The 24,318-nt window shown below is 25.4% G+C and overlaps 1 protein-coding gene across 1 annotated transcript; it reads left to right on the forward strand.

The window, feature by feature from the left end:
• Positions 1-18,639: 18,639 nt before the first annotated feature.
• LOC145828999 (histone H3.3 type 1-like) lies at positions 18,640-19,311 on the forward strand. The gene is made up of 2 exons (XM_082936741.1): positions 18,640-18,772; positions 19,034-19,311. Exons 1-2 carry the CDS (start codon positions 18,640-18,642, stop codon positions 19,309-19,311), a joined length of 411 nt encoding a protein of 136 aa, XP_082792867.1.
• The last annotated feature ends 5,007 nt before the right edge of the window (positions 19,312-24,318 follow it).

Genomic DNA, 24,318 nt, shown 5'->3' on the forward strand with positions numbered 1-24,318 from the left:
CACCTAAAGTTAATCATAACCGAAAGTTTAAATTTCCTTAGTTTGGGGCCAAGTTTGTGGCCCTCTCTATTTATTTGTTTGTTTTTATTTTTGTAAATGTGTTGGTTTTTATCTTAAAATGTTCAAATCAAATAGTTTTCAAGACCGTCATTAAGACAAGAACATTAAATTTATACATTGTATTTTTCCAATCAATAAACAATAGTACTTACTCTTATCTCTGCATTAAATGCTGGGCGCCTATAACCTACCAGCAATGAATTGTTAAACAATGGTGAGAGACTGATTGCATCTTCTTGTTTCAAGTTGGCCAGCTTAGGATGTGCAAAAGTAAGCATAACTCGTTCCGCTTAAGTGATCATAAAAATAAAATTCCCCGCTAAATTAAAAGTAGACTCTTGATTCGGGTGCGTACTTTCGACTTGTTAACTTTGTTTAAATGGCACAAAAATGCACTAAAATATTTCTTTTATCCTATAATTTGATAAAATTAAATAAATCCTTGAAAAAATTTGCTTATTTTTAGTTTTTACTTAGCGATACGAAATAACATGCAGCACGGTAATAATGTCGAAAATCTAAAAGAGCTCATATTTACTTTCTCAACAAACAAAAACATTGTAGAAAAGCTAAGGTATTTATTAAAAAAAATATTTTGCCAGGGTAGCTGTCAAATTTGCACCAGTGTACAAAATTTTACGAGGGTACAAAACGGAACGAGGGCACATAGTTGCACAAAGTTGCACGAACAAACTGTTTTACACTGGTTGATTATTTTACTTTTTTTTTTGATTATACTTAATATTTGTTTTTTACTATCACTGGACACTGACCACTGTAACCTAACCCTTACCCTCGGTCGGTAGCTTTTTTTTTTTATTTACTATTTTTTTTCCTATCACTGTTACCCCTAATCCTTACTCCGGTCAATAGCTTTTTTTTGTTAATTTTATTGTTTTTTTTATAATAAATTTGTTTGTTTTTATTTTTATTATCACTGCTACCCCTAAGGCCTTAACCTTACCCGCAGTCAGTAACTTTTTTTTGTATTTTAATAAATTTATCTTTTAATTTTTTTTTCTCTTTTTTTTCCGTTTTTTTTACTCTCGTGCAAAATTGTAACTCGTGCAAAATTGACCCTTGGTGCGAAATTGTCGTCGTGCAAAAGTATCATTGTGGAATTTTGTGCCATCGTGCAATTTAGTCTTTGTGCGATTTTGACCCGTTCCTATTTTGCCAGTGCAGCTCAAACCTTCTTTTTTTTAATATAAAAATATACTGCACAGAATACATTTCATAACTTCAACATGTAATACAGTAACCTCTCGGATCTTTACGCACTCGTGACGTTACGCACTATCGTTTAGTTACGCATTTCAGAATTCTATAAAATTCAGAAAATAAAAATACAACTTTTTTAAATTTTGCTCAAATTTGGTTTAATGTATATTTTTAAATTAAAATATTTTTTTGAATGCTAACACACCTCTCTATATCTTTAGACTTTGTAAATTTATGTTCCTTAACTAATTGATAAACATTTAGTTATACCTCAGTATATCAGAAATTTTGTTAGCAATAAGAGATTAAATCAAAATTCTGAAATAAACATGACTGTGTTTAATAATGAAAGTATAATGAAATAATAAGAGTTTAAAACACAAAGAAATAATACAGCAGTCTTGCCTTATTTATTAATAAACACCATTTTATAATTGTAAAGAAATTCTTAATTATAAATTGAACTTGCTAAGTAGAATAGAATATAAATGTCACATATAAATAAAGATAAAGATAAATTCTACTTATTATTAAAATAGTAAAATTATTTCTACTCGTATTATTATTATTTTACAGAAATTTAAATCCTTTTTTTTAATATATGTATAGTTTTATCTGTTGTTTTCATATTATAAATGAAGTAAACAAATAGTTAAAAGTGGGAAAGTGCCCAGTCTGCTTTTAACTAGAAGCAATATTAAAAAACAGCCATTATAGTGAGTATATTTGGTACCTCTCGTTTCTTTACGATCTCTCATATCTTTACGCACTTTTTCTGTGGACACAATGTGCGTAAATAAGCGAGAGGTTACTATACTTAAATTTACGAACAAATTAAGTTTTCTGTTTTGAGAAAAATATTCCCACTTGTTACTAATATCATTTGAATGATTAGCAAACGAACTTATCTAAAAATCAAAAAATAAAAGCTTTTTGTTCGGAGTTTATTAGTAATTGTCTAAGGATACAAAGATTTCGAGAACGAAGACAAATCAATTTTAACTTTAATGAATGTTATTTTGTAGTTTAAATAAATGTAAGAAACTGTAATTTATCAATATCAAGTTCTACAAAGTTCTAAACAGTTAGCAAACTGCAGTCAAATGCGGCCTGCAAGAAATAGTATTTTTGCAAAAAACACATCAAGGAATTTTTGGTGTTTAAAATGTGTTATAAAATATCATTTACTCGTTTTCTTTAGATAATATATTACTTTTTTAGTTTAACTAGTAATTTTTACTAATTACTAAATACTCTTAAAAATTTACGGTTCTTAGATGATATTTTTTACCAGTGCGGTAGATTTGTTAGAAATGAAAGATCACTAATTTTAGCTATCAAAAAAGTTAATTTTATAACACAAATTAAAACCAAGAAATGACAATTACAAAAAAACAGCTAATACCTTTGAAAGGTGTTATGTTATTCATTATCAATATAGGGGTGCTTTTGTGTAACTAGTAAAGCTTTAATTGTAAACCAGTGAAACCTGTTCAAGATCTATTGCTTGTTAAAGATAAGGAAGGTTAACAAATTAGGTGTAAATAGCTAAAAAACCTTCTTTTTTTTGCAATCCAGCAAGTATTAGATGCTTTGCAAATGCTGTTTTAATACTTGAAATATTTTAATGCACTATATGTTTGAAAAGTTTAAAATTATTATGTACCTAGATATTAAATTATAACTGTTCAAAATATAGATTTAATCGTTTGCTAACAAAAGATCCTAGTGAAACAAGTTCACTGGAATATGAATAAAAAAAAATTATACAATAGTCTTCCTTTACTATACTTTTTTATTTTATTTATACTTATTATAAACTATTTTATTTTAATTTTAATGAATACATGTATACACCTACTTTATTCTATTCTTACATTAAATAATTATTTTTAACAAACTAACGATAATAATCAAACTTATACAGTTTAGTAAAAAATTAAATATTACTATCATAGAAATCAGACAATATACAGTTAAAAACATTTATTTGTTCAACAAAAAAAGTTTTTGTCTAAATCCTAATTAGAATATTTAATACAATGTAGTTCAATGTGGTTGAATGTTGAATCTCCTTACACTTCTATTTCTTGTCTTTAAATAAAAATTAGTGTAAAGCTATTCGTAAAGTTTTAAATAAATAACATGATACTACTTATATATTACTAATTATTTTGATATGTTTTAGCTTGCTACAAACTTAGCTAAATTTATAAATAATTAAATTTATTAAAATACAATTTAGACATACTAGTTAAGGTTTAAAATAAAACTAGTTTATACTTTAAAGTATATTAAAGTTTTGTATTTCTTTACAGCAAGTTTATATGTTTCATCTTAAACTTATTTAAAAACCTTTCGCTTAATAATATCTAAATTGTCAACAAAACACTTTCAAAATAGTTAGTTTTTCTTAAAAAATAAAATGATTGTTTTTTATCTTTTATATATGTTAATCTACTTAAAGAAATATATTATAACTTATTAGCTTTTTTAACGGGATTTTGCAGTAAAGCAAAAGGAAACCTTTTTAAGCTAACTTACCCAGAATCGCTGTTTGCTCTCTTCTTTCTAGATCTGTTTCTGAAGTAACGCACAGCCATTATCAATGCACAAACAACGAAGATTCCTGTATGTTTGTTTAAAACAAGTTTCAATATTTAAGTGAAAGAAAAAGACAACAATAATTTAGCAAAAAATACTTGTTACAAATATTGTTCCTACAAGCAAACTTTGAGTCAAGTAGGAAGATCAATAACATTTATTTTTTTGTATACGCACTAGTATGTCTTATCGGTTTCCTTAATGTATACATAATATTTATCTAAAGTGCCTACGAACATTGTAGTTCGATAACTGCTAATAGGTTTAACTAGATAACTTAACTACTCAAGTTGAACAATTTAAGTTAAACAGTTCAAAAAGTAATTAAATGATCTTTACTGTATAATAAGCAACTAATTTCCTTGCTATATATTTAAACTTAATTGTATAGATTCAGTTAGATTCAAACGTTTACATTATCACAAATCTGTTTAAAAATTTAAATTAACCTGCAGCAGCAAAAGCAAAGTAAATCATATTTTTATTTACGTCTTCATTGTTATCTTCTAGATCTCCTGAAGTTCTAGGAGAAATTTGAGTTTCAGAAGGGGGCAGATACTGAGATTTCGCCTTTGGGTAGAAGCAGGCTTCATCGGTAATGGGATTTTTGAATCCTCTGAAATTCATATTAATTCCTTGCTCGTCAATTTCTGAGCTTTTGTAGCAGACATAGCAGTTCTTGTAAACCTTAAAAATAAAGTGTTTTTATTGATATTTTTGTTTTAATTCATATTAAAAAGTTAAATAATAAGTATGATATCGTCGAAAATCCCATCCGCGCACAATTCTTACTTTTATTTATATTTTGTTTCATTATTTTAGTTTTTTTTTTATCTATAATAATTTATAACTAAACATAGTAAAATAAGATAAAACAAAAAACTATAAGTAGCTCGATGTGTTATAATAAAATTTTATTTTTATAATTTTTATAACATAGTTTCTTTGATCTGCGTATGGTAAAAAACAAATACCTTTGTCGCATGGCCGTTCTTGTAATATTGCTTTAACTGTTCTTCGTTTGCTTCAAACTCTTTAATTAATCCTTGGCATCTAGCGTTTGACGGATCTCCAATTGAGTTGTTGACATTTGAAGTTGTAGTGTCACTGGGTTTAGTTGTAGTGTCACCTGAACTTCCACTTAGCTTTGTTTCATCATCTTCTGCGTTTGGAACAGGAGCCTCTTCAGTTGTAATGTCATCATTGTAAGCATCAGGAAGTTGAGTTGTCACTTTTTGTACATCACTGTGCGCTTCTGAAGCATCTGTAAAAAATAGTCTCTCTAGATTTGTTAACAATTTAAATTAAAACTAAGAGATAAAAATAAAGAAACCAGGAGCAATTTGAGTTTCAGGAAGGGATTGATACTGAGATTTTGCCTTCGGGTAGAAGCAGGCTTCATCGGTAATGGGATTTTTAAATCCTCTGAAATTCATATTTATTCCTTGCTCGTCAATTTCTGAACTTTTGTAGCAGACATAGCAGTTCTTGTAAACCTCAAAAATAAAGTGTTTATATTGATATTTTGTTTTATTTATTCTAAAAAGTTAAATAAAAAGTACGGAATAGTCAAAATTCTCATACGAGCACAATTCTTACTTTTCTTTCTATAATGACTTTTAACCAAATATAATAAAATAAGATAAAACAAAAAACTATAAGTAGCTCGATATGTTATAATAAAAAAGTATTTTTATATTTTTTATAACATTGTTTCTTTGATCTGCGTGTCTTCTATGCACTTTAGAAAAAAACAAATACCTTTGTCGCATGGCCGTTCTTGTAATACTGCTTTAATTGTTCTTCGTTTGCTTCGAACTCTTTAATTAACTCTTGGCATCTAGCGTTTGACGGATCTTCAATTGAGTTGTTGACATTTGAAGTTGTAGTGTCACTGGGTTTAGTTGTAGTGTCATCTGAAATTCCTGTTAGCTTTGTTTCATCATCTCCTGCGTTTGAAACAGGAGCCTCTTCAGTTGTTATGTCGTCATTGTAAGCATCAGGAAGTTGAGTTGTCACTACTGGTACTTCACTGTGCGCTTCTGAAGCATCTGTAAAAAATAATCGCTCTAGATTTGTTAACAATTTAAATTAAAACTAAGAGATAAAAATAAAGAAACCAGGAGCAATTTGAGTTTCAGTAAGGGATTGATACTGAGATTTTGCCTTCGGGTAGAAGCAGGCTTCATCGGTAATGGGATTTTTGAATCCTCTGAAATTCATATTAATTCCTTGCTCGTTAATTTCTGAGCTTTTGTAGCAGACATAGCAGTTTTTGTAAACCTTAAAAATAAAATGTTTTTATTGATATTTTTGTTTTATTTATTCTAAAAAGTTAAATAAAAAGTATAGTATGGTCGAAATTCCATACTATTACCTATTTCTTTATTTTTTTTAATTATTTATTTTCTTTGTGGTTTTTCATATTTTAACATCACTTTTAACCAAACTTATTTAAATAAGATAAAACGGAAAACTATAAGTAGCTCGATATGTTATAATGAATAGTATTTTTATAATTGTTATAACATAGTTTCTTTGTTCTGCGTGTCTTCTATGCATTAAAAAAAAACAAATACCTTTGTCGCACGGCCGTTCTTGTAATATTGCTTTAATTGTTCTTCGTTTGCTTCGAACTCTTTAATTAACTCTTGGCATCTAGCGTTTGACGGATCTTCAATTGAGTTGTTGACATTTGAAGTTGTAGTGTCTTCTGAAATTCCTGTTAGCTTTGTTTCATCATCTCCTGCGTTTGAAACAGGAGCCTCTTCAGTTGTAATGTCACCATTGTAAGCTTTAGGAAGTTGAGTTGTCACTACTGGTACTTCACTGTGCGCTTCTGAAGCATCTGTAAAAAGTAGCCGCTCGAGATTTGTTAACAATTTAAACTAAAACTATTAAGTTTTAAAAAGAAACCAGGAGCAATTTGAGTTTCAGTAAGGGATTGATACTGAGATTTTGCCTTCGGGTAGAAGCAGGCTTCATCGGTAATGGGATTTTTAAATCCTCTGAAATTCATATTAATTCCTTGCTCGTCAATTTCTGAGCTTTTGTAGCAGACATAGCAGTTCTTGTAAACCTTAAAAATAAAATATTTTTATTGATATTTTTGTTTTAATTCAGATTGAAAATCAAATAATAAGTATGATATCGTCGGAATTCCCATCCGCGCACAATTCTTACTTTTATTTATGTTTTGTTTCATTTTTTTAGTTTTTTTTCTATAATAATTTTTAACCAAAAATAGTAAAATAAGATAAAAAAAAAACTATAAGTAGCTCGATATGTTATAAAAAAATAGTATTTTTATAATTGTTATAACATAGCTTCTTTGATCTGCGTGTCTTCTATGCACTTTAGAAAAAAACAAATACCTTTGTCGCATGGCCCTTCTTGTAATATTTCTTTAATTGTTCTTCGTTTGCTTCGAACTCTTTAATTAATCCTTGGCATCTAGCGTTTGACGGATCTTCAATAGAGTTGTTTACATTTGAAGTTGTAGTGTCACTGGGTTTAGTTGTAGTGTCATCTGAAGTTCCTGTTAGTTTTGTTTCATCATCCTCTGCGTTTGGAACAGGAGTCTCTTCAGTTGTAATGTCACCATTGTAAGCATCAGGAAGTTGAGTTGTCACTACTGGTACTTCACTGTGCGCTTCTGAAGCATCTGTAAAAAATAGTCGCTCTAGATTTGTTAACAACTAAAACTAACAAATTTAAGTAAAAAACCAGGAGCAATTTGAGTTTCAGGAAGGGATTGATACTGAGATTTTGCCTTCGGGTAGAAGCAGGCTTCATCGGTAATGGGATTTTTAAATCCTCTGAAATTCATATTAATTCCTTGCTCGTCAATTTCTGAGCTTTTGTAGCAGACATAGCAGTTCTTGTAAACCTTAAAAGTAAAATGTTTTTGTTAGTATTTTTGTTTTAATTCATAGTAAAATTTTAAATAAAAATTATGATGTGGTCGAAATTCCCACTTACGCACATTCTTACCTTTTTTCTTTATTTTTTTTTATTATTCATTCTATTTGTTGTTTTTCATATTTTAATATCACTTTTTAATCAAACATAGTAAATAAGATAAAACTAAAAACTATAAGTAACTCGATATGTTATAATAAAATATTATTTTTATAATTATTATAACATAGTTTCTTTGTTCTGCGTCTTTTATGCATTTGAAAAAAAAAACAAATACCTTTGTCGCATGGCCGTTCTTGTAATATTGCTTTAATTGTTCTTCGTTTGCTTCGAACTCTTTAATCAATCCTTGGCATCTAGCGTTTGACGGATCTTCAATTGAGTTGTTGACATTCGAAGTTTTAGTGTCACTGATCTTAGTTGTAGTGTCATCTGAAGTTTCTGTAAGTTTTGTTACATCATCTTCATAAATTTCTTCCGCGTTAGTTAAAGGAACCTCTTCAGTTGCAAAGTCATCATTACCATTGCCATTATCAGGAAAATTATTTGTCACTTTTGGTTCTTTATTGCCAGCGCCAAGTTCTTCATTACAGAATAAAAAATTTAAAGTTTTCACACTCTGTAGTTTTGACTTCAATGTTCAGTGTTTTTTAATTTTATATATTTTTAAACCATTTATTTATTTATAAACAATAAAATTTAATTTTATAGTGAAATAACATGTATATCTATTCGTTTAGTTATTTGAGATAACTTATTCCGCAAATTTTGAATAAATTTTTCTATGTTTGCTTTTAAAATACAATAAAATAAGTTGTATGTTAATTTTAAGCTGAGGGATTTCGGAAAAATTTTGTAGATCATGATCCGAATTGGTTCAAGTTTTTCTTCAAAAATTAATGAACTTACGAGTTTGTCGACCGGAGTTCTCTGTGTCTGTCTCCATATTAGTTTAATTTATATTTTAAAACTATGGACGTATAAATTTCTGTAAAATATATCAATATTATTTAACATCTCATCTTACTTAAGAGTTTATAGCTTTGTTTCTTCACTTTTATTTTTGTTGTTTTGAATGATTTTTACATACTAAAATCGTTTCAAAACAGTTTATTCTGTTAAAAAAACATATTTTTTAATTAAAAACAATAAATAACATTCAACTACAAGAAAAAATTAGCTTAGTTTTACTTTAAACTATTTAAATTAAAATTTAGATTACCTTATATAGTTGTTAACATTTAACTTCTACTTTTTAAAAATAGATAAATAGCTTAATTTTATGTTGTGCTTTTAGTACTATAAAAGCATTTTAGAAAATAAGCAGTACTTAACTTAAAAAAAATTAAACTAAAATCTCTGAAAATGATACTATTTTGATTAGAAAACAAATAAGAAAACTGGAAACTCTTTTTATAAGTACTAATGCAAAGAATGATACATACATTGCCTTATAGATAAAATAATAACAAAACCGTAACCCATCATTTTTGAATTTTTTGTAAAGAAAAAAAATCTAAACTAAACTGGAAATTTTTACTTTGATGTAAAAATGCATACTTTAAATTTAACTTTTTTTAATAGTATAAATAAAATAATCTTTTCTGTAGACACAAAACTTTTTAAATTCTAAAGTGTTTTTGGCCAGCTACATGACAATTCTAAATATACAGTAATCAAGTTGGTTAATAAATTTCAATTTGTTATCTAAAATTGTTGTCTTAAGTTAGTACATAAAAGGTTAAAAAGACTAACATATAAACAAACAAAAGAATAGCACTGTACAAAATAAAAGTATAATCATTTTAAGTCAGAGATCACAAACACAATAAGTATTTAATTTAAAAAATTATTTTAGAAGCTTGGTAAAATAAGTTTAAATCAACATTATAAAAAATTCATAACTTAAAATAACAAATTTATCTTAGTATACTTGGTATAAGGTTTTAGAAAAAAAAACTTTTTTTAAAGTTTAGAGAAACACTTTACTAATGTTTATAAGTTTAGTTAAATCTAATGTACATTCTTCTTAATTAAGTACTTTGAACACTTTTCTAAATTACGTACATTTTTTGACCTTTTTATGTAAAAGAAATGTTTATTAGAACAAACAGAAAATGGTTATATTACAGCATTTATTTTTACTTGAATTTTTTAGTTTGCCTGTTGTAATTCAAAACAAAAATAAATATAAATTAGAAAATAGTAAAAAAATAACAAATATTTATAAAAGTAATAAGACAAAATACGAAAATAAAATAACAAAAGCATAAAAAAAAACTCAATTATTTTTATTTTGGTGACTTAAACTTAAACAATCACTATAAATATTAAAAAAAAGAGGCATTGTAGCATTGAATTGTGGTACACTTAACTTATTAGTACCACCCATCATAATTAAATCCTACCTTATTTAATTAATATCTAATAAATAATAAATACTAATTAAGACTACTTTATACAAATCAGACAAGACAGTTTGGAGTGATGAATCTATTATATAAAGAACCACAAAACAATACGAACAAAATATAAAAACATAAATTACTATAACAAACACTTTAAAAACTGGAAGCTATTTAAATCTATTTCAAAAGACTTAAAACAACAAACTAAAAATTAAATAAAACTTTTAGTAAACAATAAACTGTAAAAGGTTTAATAAACTATTAAACTTTAAACCTGGCTTAAATATTAAACAATCAAAACCAGTTGAAATATTAACTTTAAAACAAAACAGTACTTACAATAAGCATTTACAAAATAATTCAAGATCAGTTGTTGCTTCCAGCTGCACACAAAACAAACTGACTAACAGCTTACATATAAACTGCCTATCACCCTTGACGCCCCGTTGCATCAGTATTTAGTTTCAACATTACATCAGATGATTCTCATTGGCTCGTGCATTGAAGCGTATCTAACTCTAAATATTCTCTAAAACAATGACAATGCAAGGAATTTTGCACTGTCATTACAGCATAATTTATTTTGTGCTCTGCTAAACTTTTTTAAACAGTTATCTTTAAAAAATAATCTAGTACAATTGTAAAAGTTTTTATTAACTAAGCTGTTAATGGTGGTTAGTAATAAAGCTTAATACCTTAATAAACTTGTGTAATATAAGTTAATCGGTTTTTAATTAAAATCAGTTAGTTCATACTCAATTAATATGTTAAAACTACGAAGTGAAAATAGTTCTATAAATGTAAAAGAAAAACTATTATAAAGCTGTATTCTGTTAATTAAGCTGAAATTTAACAAAATAAAAAGTCAAGTTGTTCTTCAACTACTAGTTCTGAAATATTTTTTTTAATAAGTCGAAATCAAAGAAATCAAACTGTAGGTATGGATTGTGGTACACTTAACTTATTAGTACTTCTCAACATAACTAAATCCTACCTTATTTAATTACTGTCTAATAAATACTAAATTCTACTTGAGACTACTTTATATAATCATACAAAACAGTTTGTTTGTATAATAGATGAATCTATTATATAAAGAACCACAAGAAATACAAACAAAATATTAAAAATACAAATTACTTTTAAAGTTATAAACACTTTAAGAACTAGTCATACTTATGTCTTTTAACTGTTAAATTTGAAATCTGGCTCAAATATTTATCTAATTAAATACCAGTTGAAATATTAACTTTATATCAAAACAATACTTACAATAAACATGTATAATAAGTTCAAGAATCTTTCTTGAGGTCTATCACACAGTAAAACACAAAACAAACAGACTAACTGCTCACTTAAAAAAACTGTTTTGTCATGTCTTGATGTCTCATTGCATCAGTATGTATATTTAAAACACTGCGTCAGTGTAGGAATATGGCCTTTTTTGTCTGGCTCGTGCATGCAACCGTATCAACATCTATATACTATCTTGAGCTCAACGATTTAACAATGACAATGCAAGGAATTTTGCAGCAGCTCATTACAAAACTATGCGTTTGAAACAAAATAATAAGTTTCCAATGCATAAATTAAAAATAAAAGTTTTATGATAGATTATGTTCTAAAAAAATAATTTAAAAAATTCATATTCTGCTTTCAATATGATTCCAAAATTAAAGACTCATAAAAAGATAATAACATAATTTTAAATTAAGTGTTTGTAGAATTTAAAGTACTGTACCAATAAATTGTTTGGACAGGAAAAAATTTAGTCAATAAATGGTTTTTTATAGCATTCAGCTTTTATTTACAATAATTTTAGCATTATTTTTTTTTGTGTTTAAAAAAACTAAAATACATACATACATTGTTGTTAGTAGCTTTATCAATTCTTTTTCAATAATAGTTTCAAAGTACCAATGGTTAATTATAAAACAATATACATTTGCCAGAAACGTGGTTCCACAGATTAATATATGTAAATAATATTCGAATATTTATTAGTTTGTTTAACATACATTGTGAAAAGAAATTAAACTTTTATAAAGATGCATTATATAACTATACAAACTTTTTTTTTCGAATTTATCATCAAGTAACTTTGTAGTTTGTAGCAGCTACAGCTTTTAACATGGACTATAAGAGTTTTTCTTAATTAACTTATTGTATATATTGTTTAGCTTAGAACGATCTATTGCATATTCTTCAAACTCAAAAACATATTCATCAGTACTTAATAAAATATCAGGTTAAAAGTTAGTTGTAAAAACAAAAAATATCCTAGAGGTAAAAAATAGAAAATAATTGTGTATAGCGACAAGTATAACAATGCATTCCAAAAAACTTTCATCAATGTGATACACTAATTACAAGTTAGTGACAATTTTATAGTTACATAGCCTTATAATTGCATCTGAAATTGGTTAATCAAATTAACATAAAACAAAATAAAAAAGATCTGATGCAATTATAAGACTATGTAAGTTTAGAATTAAATTTATTTTGTAACAATTTATTTAAAGGGTTTGTAGCTACATGGTTTTTGTTCAATTTTTATACAAAAATAAAACATGGTAAAAAATGCATTAAATAGTATAAAAAATACTAAAAATATTCGGAAATGCTATATTAGTTGTATATTATAATATATAAATTTCAGGCTTGTCACTCCTTTAAAAAAAAAAAATTTCAGGTTTTAAATTTTTTTTCCAGGTTTTCCAAATTTCTTCCAATTTTTTAGAAGTACACAATTTCGGGTCTAATTTTAGTTTTAAATTAAGTTTAAGGTAAGAAACTGTGTTAAAAAGTATAAACAAATTAAAAACATACTATAAAGTTACTTTAAGTATGTTTTTTTAATAAAAAAAAATTGATGTTGATAAATTTTTAATTTATACTATATATTTTTGAGTCAAATCAAAGTTTTACTACTGAACTTGTGAAATTGTTAAAATTCCAGGTTTTTTTAGTGATTTTTGTTCAAAACTCTAGGTTTTTTCAGGTTTTTTTCAAAATTTCTCAAATTCTAGGTTTTTCCAAGTTTTTTTGCCTGAATTGTCAAATTCCAGGTTTTTCCAGGTAAAGTTGTAACTCTGAAATTTACAAATAATACAAAAATAGTAATTTTGTTGGATAGATTTTACTAGTTTAATATAAATTACATTGTTTACGTGTAGAAATTGTAAGATTTCAGTTTCTTTTGGCACAGTTTAAAAGTCACAGTTATTTCCAGGTTTTCAAGGTTTCCAGTTATTTTTGTTAACTCACAAATTATCATCTAGTTTTCCTAACAATTTATAAGTATATACTTAAAAACTTTCATGTTTTATAAACCTAACTTACAGTAAGTTATAGTTTTATTTATAACAGTATTAGTATGAATATAGTTATTAATAATATTTTTACTAATAAATATCTGTTTTTTTGACTTTGATTAAAAGTAAAAGATATAACTCTTGAGATAATTTAAAACTTTGCCTTGTAAATAAAAAAACTAAAGTCCTCACTGATTTCAGAAAATGTTTTAGTTTCGACTAAAAGTCTTACTAAACAATAAAAATTCTATCTACTAAATTAAACTGGGTAATAATTACAAATGGTAAATATTTTTAAGTTTGTTAGGAAATATTTTCTACAACAGTTATACAGTAAGTTTTATGTAATAACTATCTTATAATTAAAATACTAAGTTAATCAACCATAACGACTGATTTTTTAGTCTTCTTAAATATTTAACCTTCAAAAATAAGTACCTTATAAATTATTCTAAATACTGTACAGCATTATAAAATCTTAATTAAAATAATTTATTTTATAAAATTTATTACATTTTAAAAACGAAACTTTTTAAATCAGTAGATATATTTATGCAAGTTTTTTTAAGTAGTACAAGTTTTCTGTCAATTGAAGTCTGTAAGATTTTTTGGAATCTTTAAAAATTGTTAATGTAAATTATTTAACTTAGTGTGAAAGCAATAATAGTAGAGTAAATATATATTTTATTTATTTTTTTTTATACTTATGTTTTACTTGCATTATTTAAAATTTACAATAAAAAAGTTCTAACTTTCATAAGTTGTTTGAGTTAGAATATAAAAAACCTTATATCCATTTTGTATTTAGGTCTAATTCAACTGTTGTTAATTACCTATAAACTACATAAAAACTATTTGATTTTAAAGTTTTTTAATTTTTCTTTTAAACTCACGAATATAAACTTTAAAATATACTGTTTTAGAGTTTATTTATGTTAATAAGCCTAATAATTTAAAACTGTTTTAGTATTTACCATTGTATTTTTTTGTATAGTTTATAACACTGTTTTAAGTGTTTAGTTAACAAATATTATTTTTGATTTTATTTTGTTTGTATAATCATTAATTTTGATTAAAAAAATTCAGAAGTGTTTACAGATATAGTGCTCAAGGATATTATTAACATTAAAACATATTAAAAAGTAGTTCTAGTTGTTTTAAATTTAGTATTTTTTAATTTAAGCTTTATTATTTATAAATATTACTTATATAATTCAAATACATTGTCTTCTATAGTTAAAATACTCATAAGTTTGATAATTAAAAAGAAAATATTTATAAAAAGTTTGCGTAAAAAATATTTTCATTAATTTAAAAGCTATAAAATGTTCAATGTATAACAAATATATGTACGCTGAAAAACATAAAAAACAACAAAAAATTTAGTAAAATGATTTTGTAAGCAATGTAAAATGGAAATAGTTTAGATTTTAGAATCATAAAATATTTTTTGTACTAATGCCCAAATGTATACTCAAAATAAAAAAAAGTAGTATATTTCTAAAAAACAGAGTATTTTTTAAACAGTGCTATTTGTGTTAGTATTAGTATTTGTTCTTAACATAAAATAATTAAGAAGAAAATTTAATCAACAGTTTTTAAGTTTATACTTCTTAACTTTTTTGATGAATTTTTAATGCAGTTTTATAAAACTAAGTTACAGGAGAAATAAATTGAGCTTATAAATTTAAGTTAGTGTTTTTTAGCTTGCTTTATTATATCAATTAATTTGATAAAATTGAAATAAGTTAAATAAATACTTTTTTATTCATAAAATAAACTTTAGTTTAGTCTTGTATTAAAGTTATACAAAACAAAATACTTTATACGTTTAAGAGTATAGTTTTCTTAGCAACTTTGATTAGTCAACTTTGTAACTTAAACTTAAAACTAAAATACAGAATATAAATTACCTTAATATAAGCATAAACTATTAAAATCATTAACATACTTACTAATTAAAACATTTTTATTTTGTCAAAACTTCGAAAATAAAAATTTATCAACTTTTAGTTATGTGCTTTAGATTCAAATATGGAGCTTGCTAGTCTTAATAAATGCACTTATTTTTATAAACAGGCATACTTATTATATTTTAGATTAAGTTTCAATAACTTTACTGTTAATATTGGTTAATTATAACGCTTTAATTGTTGATTCAACAGTGTGCACTGCACAGTGCACTATGCAAGTGAAAGTAATTTCATCATGTTCATTAAACATTACAAATAAATTAATTAAAATAATTTAAACCTGTACCAGAAATTGTGAACATTATTTCTTCTTATTTCATTAACTTAAGCTGTCATTTTATAATCAGAAAATTTATAAAAAGTAATTATTTTAAAAATGTAATTTAATAAAACTTTTAACTTAAAACTATATATTAAACCAGACTAGCCATTTTTTAAGTAAAAAAAAAATGTTTTTATTTGTCCTGATTCATATTAAAGTACTTTTACAAAATCTTAAATATTTTTTTTCTTTTAGTATTTTTTTCAGATCAATAAAAATCAAAATTTTTCTCAGTTTTAGTTATAAAACATCAAAATATGGAAACTAGAACAAGTAACTCTTAATTAAGATATTGAAAACAATGGACTGAGACTTTTAAAAACTTTAAAACTATTCTGAGTCTTAAAACTAGTTTGATTAAGTCATTCTGAATTTAGAAAAAATTTAAACTTTTATAAGTTATCTTAAGTATCCTAAATTTGTGGCAACACTATTAGAATTTAGTATAGCATTTTCTGAACCATAAAAAAAAATTTATTAATAAACTTTGGTTTTATGTTTTGTATAACTATTTAACACTCAACAGGTTATAAAAAAAACTTGCTACTTAATAATAATTTCAACTCTGTTTATCTCTAAAATCTAAAACATTGTGTAACTAAAAGTTATATTTACTACAATAAGTTGCTATATTTCATTTTTAGGATAAACTTACAATAACCAAATATAGAAGAGATATGAAAAAGAGAACTTCAACAAACCCACCCGAAAAACTTAATGATTTAATAACTTTATAAAATGGTTATCCAGTAAACATGTAAAGTCTTATACTGTTAAAACATTTTAGCTAGTTATATTATTTAAAATTAAAAAGTTTTGAGTTACAACTAGGATTTAATAAAATTTAACTAGTTTTAATTTTAATTTTTAATAAAACCTGTAATTTACAAAACCCCCCTTTTGTACGCATTTTCACATAAGGAATTTGAATCTTATAAGAATATTTGTGAAAGTTATCTCTCATTTTTAAGCTTATATTGAATACTAGTCTAGCATTAACTAATGTTTATTTTTTAGTTTACGCTTTCGTTTCGATATACGCTTTCTGACTGATTGTCAAGAAGTAAAAATTTAAATTCTTTTAATTACTTATGTATAATCATTACTGTAAAATAAGGTGGTCAAAATAAAATAAAAAGTATTCTGAATATTAAAAAGTTTAGTTTTAATACAAAATGTCATGTAACCAAACACTCATCGCAATAATAGTAAATGTCGTAAATTCAACAAAATTAGTAGACATATTATAAATTTAAAATAGTAGCTCTGGTAGTTTGAAAAAAGCCAAAATTGTATTATAATCCAAAAACGTAAAGTTAAGTTTTCCTTAAACATTAATTCCATTAAGTTGTTAAACATCTCATTGACAGAAGAACATGTAAGTTTTTAGCAGTAAGAAATTTAAATATATGCCAGAATAATAATGATATATTTGCTGCTAGTTTAGTCTTATGTTTTTCTGAGTTAGATAGTCTAGTTTATTTATTTAAAACTTTTTTATACTTCTTTAAAAGGAAATACAAAACTATGGTAAAATATGTTTGATTGTTTTAGTCTTAAAAAAAATTTATAAGATAATGTCAATAATAACTGTTATGCAAGTTATGAAGATCCAATCTTCAATTACTCAGTCTAAAGCTTTTTGATTTAATCTAAGCTTTTATGTTATTAAATATGAACTTTATTTTTACTTATAAATAAGGTAAAAAATGTTTTTAGACTATTCAATGTTCATTATATGTTTTTTCTTAGATAATTATGATAAATTTCAATCATTTAGTCCAACTTGATTAACTTTGGCTCATAAACTAGTATCAAATTACTAAAAAGTATCTTTTAAAGTAAAATTTATTTTTTAGGAACTTAATATGTACTATGGCTGAACACTTTGTAGCATCAGTAAACTTAGACTATTATAAAAATGTACAAGTTAAGTTATCTTTTATTAACTAAAGCCAACCAACTTAAGCTTAAGAAGTTTTGAAAAATTTAAAATTATTTTCCCATGAACTTCTTTTAAAAACCAAGATATTTATAGACATGATAACACTAAATTACTTAGGCTTATTTGTATAGTTTTGGCTAAAATATAAGTTTCAATTTACTTATAGATTTAATTTTCTTAACTTCTTTTTAAACAATTTAATTTTGAACTTTTAACATATTCAGTGTAGAAGGAGAAAATGCTTTTTAGTGCTGTTACTTATGATGGAAATGTTTTAAAAGTTTTGAAGTTAAATTCAAATTTAATATTAATTTTTTATTTTTTATTTCAGTGTATACAAAAAGTTCAACTTGTTTAAAAAGTTTAACACAATTCTTACACAAAAAAAATTACTACTTTTTCATATTTAATATTCAAAACACTAAGTTGTTAAAAGGTCGTTATTTTTAATTTAGTGTACTTGAATTATCAAAGCAAAAGATAATTTTTTAACTAACTAATGAATACTTGTTTCTGCATATTGAAAATGAAAGTTTTTATACACGGTTTACCTGTCTAATGTTATTTTTATTTAAAGTTTTATTAGAGCTATGTCAACACAGAATGAGTTTTAAATCCTTTGGTAGTCTATTATCAGCTGAGGAACAACTTGGATCTCTTAATCTTATAAACTTTAATTAAAATATATTCAATTTACTTAATCTTACTCGTTGTGACACGAGTCGTGTCCAACTAGGATAAATTCCAACAACATAGACAAAATCAAAAAAATATTTTCTTGAAAGCTTGATAGTTATTACCAGTTAACTTGTAGATTATATACTGAAATTTAAGAAATTTTACAGACATAAAATAAAAACTAAATACTAAAATGGCACGTACCAAGCAAACCGCCCGCAAGTCAACCGGAGGAAAAGCTCCTCGCAAGCAACTTGCCACCAAGTCCGCACGCAAAAGTGCCCCGACAACGGGAGGCGTTAAGAAACCTCATCGTTACCGCCCAGGTGAGTGTAAAAATAATCAAGTGTTTTAAATGAAGTCCTTGAAAAGTTTTGAATGTCTGTGTAAATTTTTACCTAATGAAATTAAAAGCAGGGCTAATTTACCGTAGTAAATTTTCCACAGTATTCGTTTACTTTAACTATTGTAGACCAATATTAATTAGCTGTAGACCCTGCTATGTACTTGCTGGATTGTTTTTTTGTAAATTTGAAAGTCAAGAACTTCCAGGTGTTTTATATTACTGAGTGTGACTTATTTTTTAGGTACCGTAGCTCTTCGTGAGATCCGTCGCTATCAGAAATCAACTGAGCTTTTGATCCGCAAGCTGCCATTCCAGAGGTTAGTCAGAGAGATTGCGCAGGACTTCAAGACTGACTTGCGTTTCCAGAGTGCTGCTATCGGAGCACTTCAAGAAGCTTCTGAAGCCTACTTGGTAGGACTCTTTGAAGACACCAACTTGTGTGCAATCCATGCCAAGAGAGTCACCATCATGCCAAAAGACATCCAACTTGCCCGTCGCATCCGTGGTGAACGTGCTTAAGAAAAAGCCACTCTAGGACACTTTTGACTTAATATTCAATATGTTGATTCTTAGTGTTCAATAAATTTGTATATAGAAATGTTTAGCCATTTATTTTGTAATAGTTAATATCTTTTGGCTTAGATTATCGTTTATTAGTGCTAAGATTTATAAAAACATTTTCCAAGTTAGCAAAAAAGTCTAGTAGGACTAAAATAACGCGGGTATTTTACCTTCGATTAGTTTATTTTAGTTGTGTAGATCAGGTCTTTCAAATTTGTTTTTATGATTGCCCTCTTGGCGTAAATAATAAAAAACATATTTTTATATTTCTAGCATTATTCATGAATCCGTTAGATTTTTGTAAAATCTTCGCGGGCATTAACTGAGTAACAAACTGATTACTTTTAATTCTTTATTACAATACTTTCAATATTTATAAGTATCAATTCTTATGTAAATTGCTATGCGTTCTTTTGTTCTATTTTTTATAGCATTTTAAAACATGATCTGAAAAGTTTAATGTAAATTTTAAACTATCTTATTTATCCGTCATATACTTTTGTCTCTTTCTAACAAATCCTAGAATATCTAGTGTAAGTTATTGCAGCCCTACTAGTTACCGCTAACATTATTTATAGTTTTTTATAAAGTGTTAGTTTATAATCTTCCATCGTTTATATCTTGGACATGGTTTTACTCTTAGTTGAAAAGATGAGCCTCAGATACAGTATTAAGGCTTAAGTACAATTTATTAGATAATGAGATCAAAAATGTTTTTTTTAAACTTTAAATTTCAACCTAAAGTTTGTACAACTAATAAAAATACACAAACAAGTACTAAACAAAACAACTTAAGTATTGGTGCACTAACATAAAAATACAAGAGTGTACGTTTGCAAATACTCATCTAACTATAGAAACTTTGCTTCAGCTAAGTGTCTGACAAAATTTATTCATTAGTTTTATATATTATTATCATTTATTATTTTATTTAAGAATTTAAAACTTTTTTTTTTAAATTCTAGTATAGAATTTTTAACTTTTAATTTTTTAAAAGTTCCTTGCGACAGAATTTTTTAAATAATGCAAGGAAAATTTACTAGAAGTTTCAGGTAGTTTTCTTGAAAAACGTAAAAGAAGATAGAATTTTAGTGGTATAACCGTTTTAGTTTGGGCCTCCCATAAGGAACTTATTGTTGCTTCCGTTCCGACTTTGACCGGCTTTATCAGACATGTTATAACTGATAGTGTCATTAATTTTAGCTGTTTTTATATGTTTTATTTCCCAAGGGGATTTACTAAGAGAACTTTAAATCTTACATTCAAAAACAGAAAATACATAACTTAATAATATATATTAACAAACATATGAAATGAATTCAGAAAACATAAAAAAAAGTCAGTCATTATATTCTGTTCTTTAAAGTTTATTTTATGGTTTCCTAACTAAATATCTGAAATATGTTTTAACAATTTAATTTACTTAAATATTTGTGTTATAGTCCTTTTTTCATTGAAAAACCAGAAAAAATGTTCTAACTTTAAAAATCCAAAACAAAAATAGTCAAATTTTGCAGAAATGTTGTAAAGTACAATTATTTGTCCGTTTGTTTTTATAGTTTTATCTAATGTACTAAAATTTTTATGACCATCTGAACTCTTTTAAATTTACATTGTTTTTCTTTTATCAAAGTATAAGTCATTACCTAAAGCATTCTAACACATTTGCTTTTATAAAATAGTATTTAAATATTACAGACATGTTGTTAAATGTACAGTCATGAACTTGTTTTCTTTTATTGTACTATATAGTGTGTTACAAAGGTTAAAACTATTTTTACTTTTCCATTAAAAGTATACATTTGTCCAGATAGATTTAATCTAGTTATAGATGACTATGTATGAATTAAAAAAAATCTTGGATACTTTATAGTTTAATAATGATTTTATTAAGATTTTATATTACCTAGATATGACTTGAATTATAGTCACTTTAAAGCAGCAATTCTTAAACTGAGTTAAATTTACCCCTGGTGGTAAATTTTCTTTATTACAGGCCATGTAAATTAATGTTTATTAACTGTATTTGTAGTATATTAGTTAGTGTTTAAATGTAATTTTTTAAAGATAAAAACTCTTTATTTTTTTTAATATTTAATAAGCTTAAAGTATAAAAAATCTAGTTTTTCAAAATTATAAATTACTTTATAAGTTGGGGGTAAATTTGGTAATGATCTTCTAAAAGGGGTAAAAAGTTAAAATGTCTAAGAAAAATGCTTTAGAGAATAAATTAAACTTACTAAAACTGCTGTTTTTAATTTCAAGATAAAGTATACTGTTTTTACTTTTTTTTAGTATTATTCATTTAAATACATTTCAGTTATTGAGTCCTTCTAATCCTCAGGAAAATTATAGAGCTTTAAAATTTAACTATTTGTTCAAAGTAATCAACTTTGTTTATGTTTTTGATATATACTGATTTGCAACACACTGAAGGAAACTCTAGTTGTTTTTAAATTCTAGAAAATCTCAGATAGATTCAAAGAAGCTTAAGGTGTTTTCAGTTTTTTTAACTTAGTTTGACTCAAAACAGTTTTAATGTTTTAATCATTTATTTAAAAATTAAGGCTAGTTTTTTTAGATTATAAATGATATTTAGTTAATTTATTTTACTTATTTTGTTATTTATTACCAGTTTTGTTAGAGAACTTGATTTTTATAGAACTTGAAAAGTTTTTAAGTTTTTAATAAGGTTTTGATAAGGTTTTGAAAAATCTCAAAATGACCTAGGGCGGTTTTTGGTCACTCAGGGTAGATTTTTTTTTTGACTTAAAGAGTAGCAACCCTTTATATACCTATAAAAAATTTTTCTTATACAGCCAGTTATCATACAAATTCATGAAAAATTTTCTCTTTTTTGTATTTATGCAATTTATTTTAAATATTCAAAACATTTCCTTTATTTTTCTACAAACAATTAGTTTGAATAAGGTTTATTTACAAAACAAACATACTTGATTGAAAGCATTTAAGCATTTAATTTAAAATGTGAGTATATTAACTATAAGTGTTTACAACTAAAAATGTATAATTTTTAAAACTTATAAGCTGACATTACTAACAGACAGATTAAGTAATAAATAGTATATCTTATTATATATATGTATCATCTTGGAATTATGTTATAAAACATCAGCCTAGCTTTTGAAATACACTAAAATAATTTAGTTTAAAAAAATATGCAGTAAAAGTTCATAACACATTTTAGATGTTAACACATGTTAAGATACATTCTTTAATTGTTATATATAAACCTGGATTTCGCTTATGCCTGGTCTTTTGTTGTTTATAGTAACAATTGTTGCTGCTCAGATAACTATATATTACGAGCAAAGTTTAAAATGCCTGTAACTAATAAGGTTGTCATACACTCAGAATGTTTCAGACTAATTTCAAAAAAAAAAATAACTTGGGTTGACTGACTCTAGAATGGTAGTTTTTACTTAACCTCTAGCTCTTAGTTTTCCTTAAAGTATGTGTTTACTTATTTTCTATGTTTTTATAAAGTATTTTGTTATTATTTTGAAATTTTTATATATTGTAAGCATCATATAAAGTAGATCTTTATTAATTGACCCATATTCATTGTTATTTTACAACTTTCTCACAAACTCAGACTAGTTTGATCTAACTTAAGCTGTTTTTTTTTGTCTCAAAGAGTGACAACCTGCTTTATCAATAACTATATTACTGTAGGTAAAATAATAGTTTAAGATGTTGAGAATTGCCACATTACAGTCAAAAAAAATTATAAAACTTCTTATTACAAAGATTGTTGTACATCTGTAATTTACTTCAGTGTTTTCGGTAAGCACATTAAGCTGATCCTGTCTGCTACTAATACAGAAGTACTTGACGGAAGAAAATTTAGCAGGGACCTCGAGGAAGAGAGGAGAACAAAATGGTTTCGTTAAGGGAAGAACACCTTGAGAGCATGTTAGTTGATGAACCTGTTTGTTATTAGTTTTAAGGATTTAAAAATACTGCAAAACTTTTTATTAACATTAATAAGATTAGTGGTAGTCAGTGTAAAATGCTTAGTAATTATCCACTTGATCAACAATTTTTTTAAATATAATAAAAACGGTTTAATTGAGAGTTGATGCAAAAACAGTTTAGGTGTTTTTTTAGACATTTTTGTAGTTTAATACATTGTAAAGGTAATTGTAGTGTCTTAGTAGCTTTTGCTAGTTATATAGCAATAGTTGTTTTGAAAAAAAGTTTTAGTCGTAGAAAAAACAAAAGTTTTTTAATGTAATATTTTGATATTATGACTTAAAGGTTGGTACATTTTAAATAAGAATCGTAGTAAATAAAACAAAATTTATTTCGAAACATGTTTTATTAAAAATATATAAAGTTTTATAAAACTTAAACATACATTTTTTAAGGAAGTTTTTACATACTTTTTAAACGTCTCAAAGTTATTAGTTTTTTTAAATTTCTTATTCATATATAAATTAAAAAGTAAATAGTAGTTAGGACATAGGGGGTTCACCTTGATTTTAACAAGTTTATCTTCTTTTATAATGTTTTATTTGAGCTTTCAAAAATTTTTAACTGCTTGAAAAAATTCAAAACAATTTTTGAGATATAAGAGATTAAAATCGGTGATCTCAATATGTTCCTTATGGAAGGCACAAATAAAAATTCAAAAAAAGACCATTTCACTAAAATCTATCTCCTCCTTTATTCTTTAAGCAATTTTCTCCAAATTTTCACTGAAAGTGTATTATTAATTTTTAAACCACCTACATTTTGTTTATTTTTATCTTAAATTTTTGTTTTTTAATGTTTTTAAAACTCCAGCACATAAAGTTTTTTAACTATAAAAGGTTACCTTGAGTCTCCCTGAACCTACCTTAACTATAAAAGGTTATCTCAGTTACCTTGAGTCTCCCTGAGAAATTATAAAATTTAAACGCTGAGTGTGTGGTTACTCTGTAACTTACTTACACCTCTTTA

This window comes from Thalia democratica, chromosome 2, assembly GCF_965202585.1.
Source record: "Thalia democratica chromosome 2, ktThaDemo2.hap1.1, whole genome shotgun sequence".
NCBI classification, from domain to species: domain Eukaryota; kingdom Metazoa; phylum Chordata; class Thaliacea; order Salpida; family Salpidae; genus Thalia; species Thalia democratica.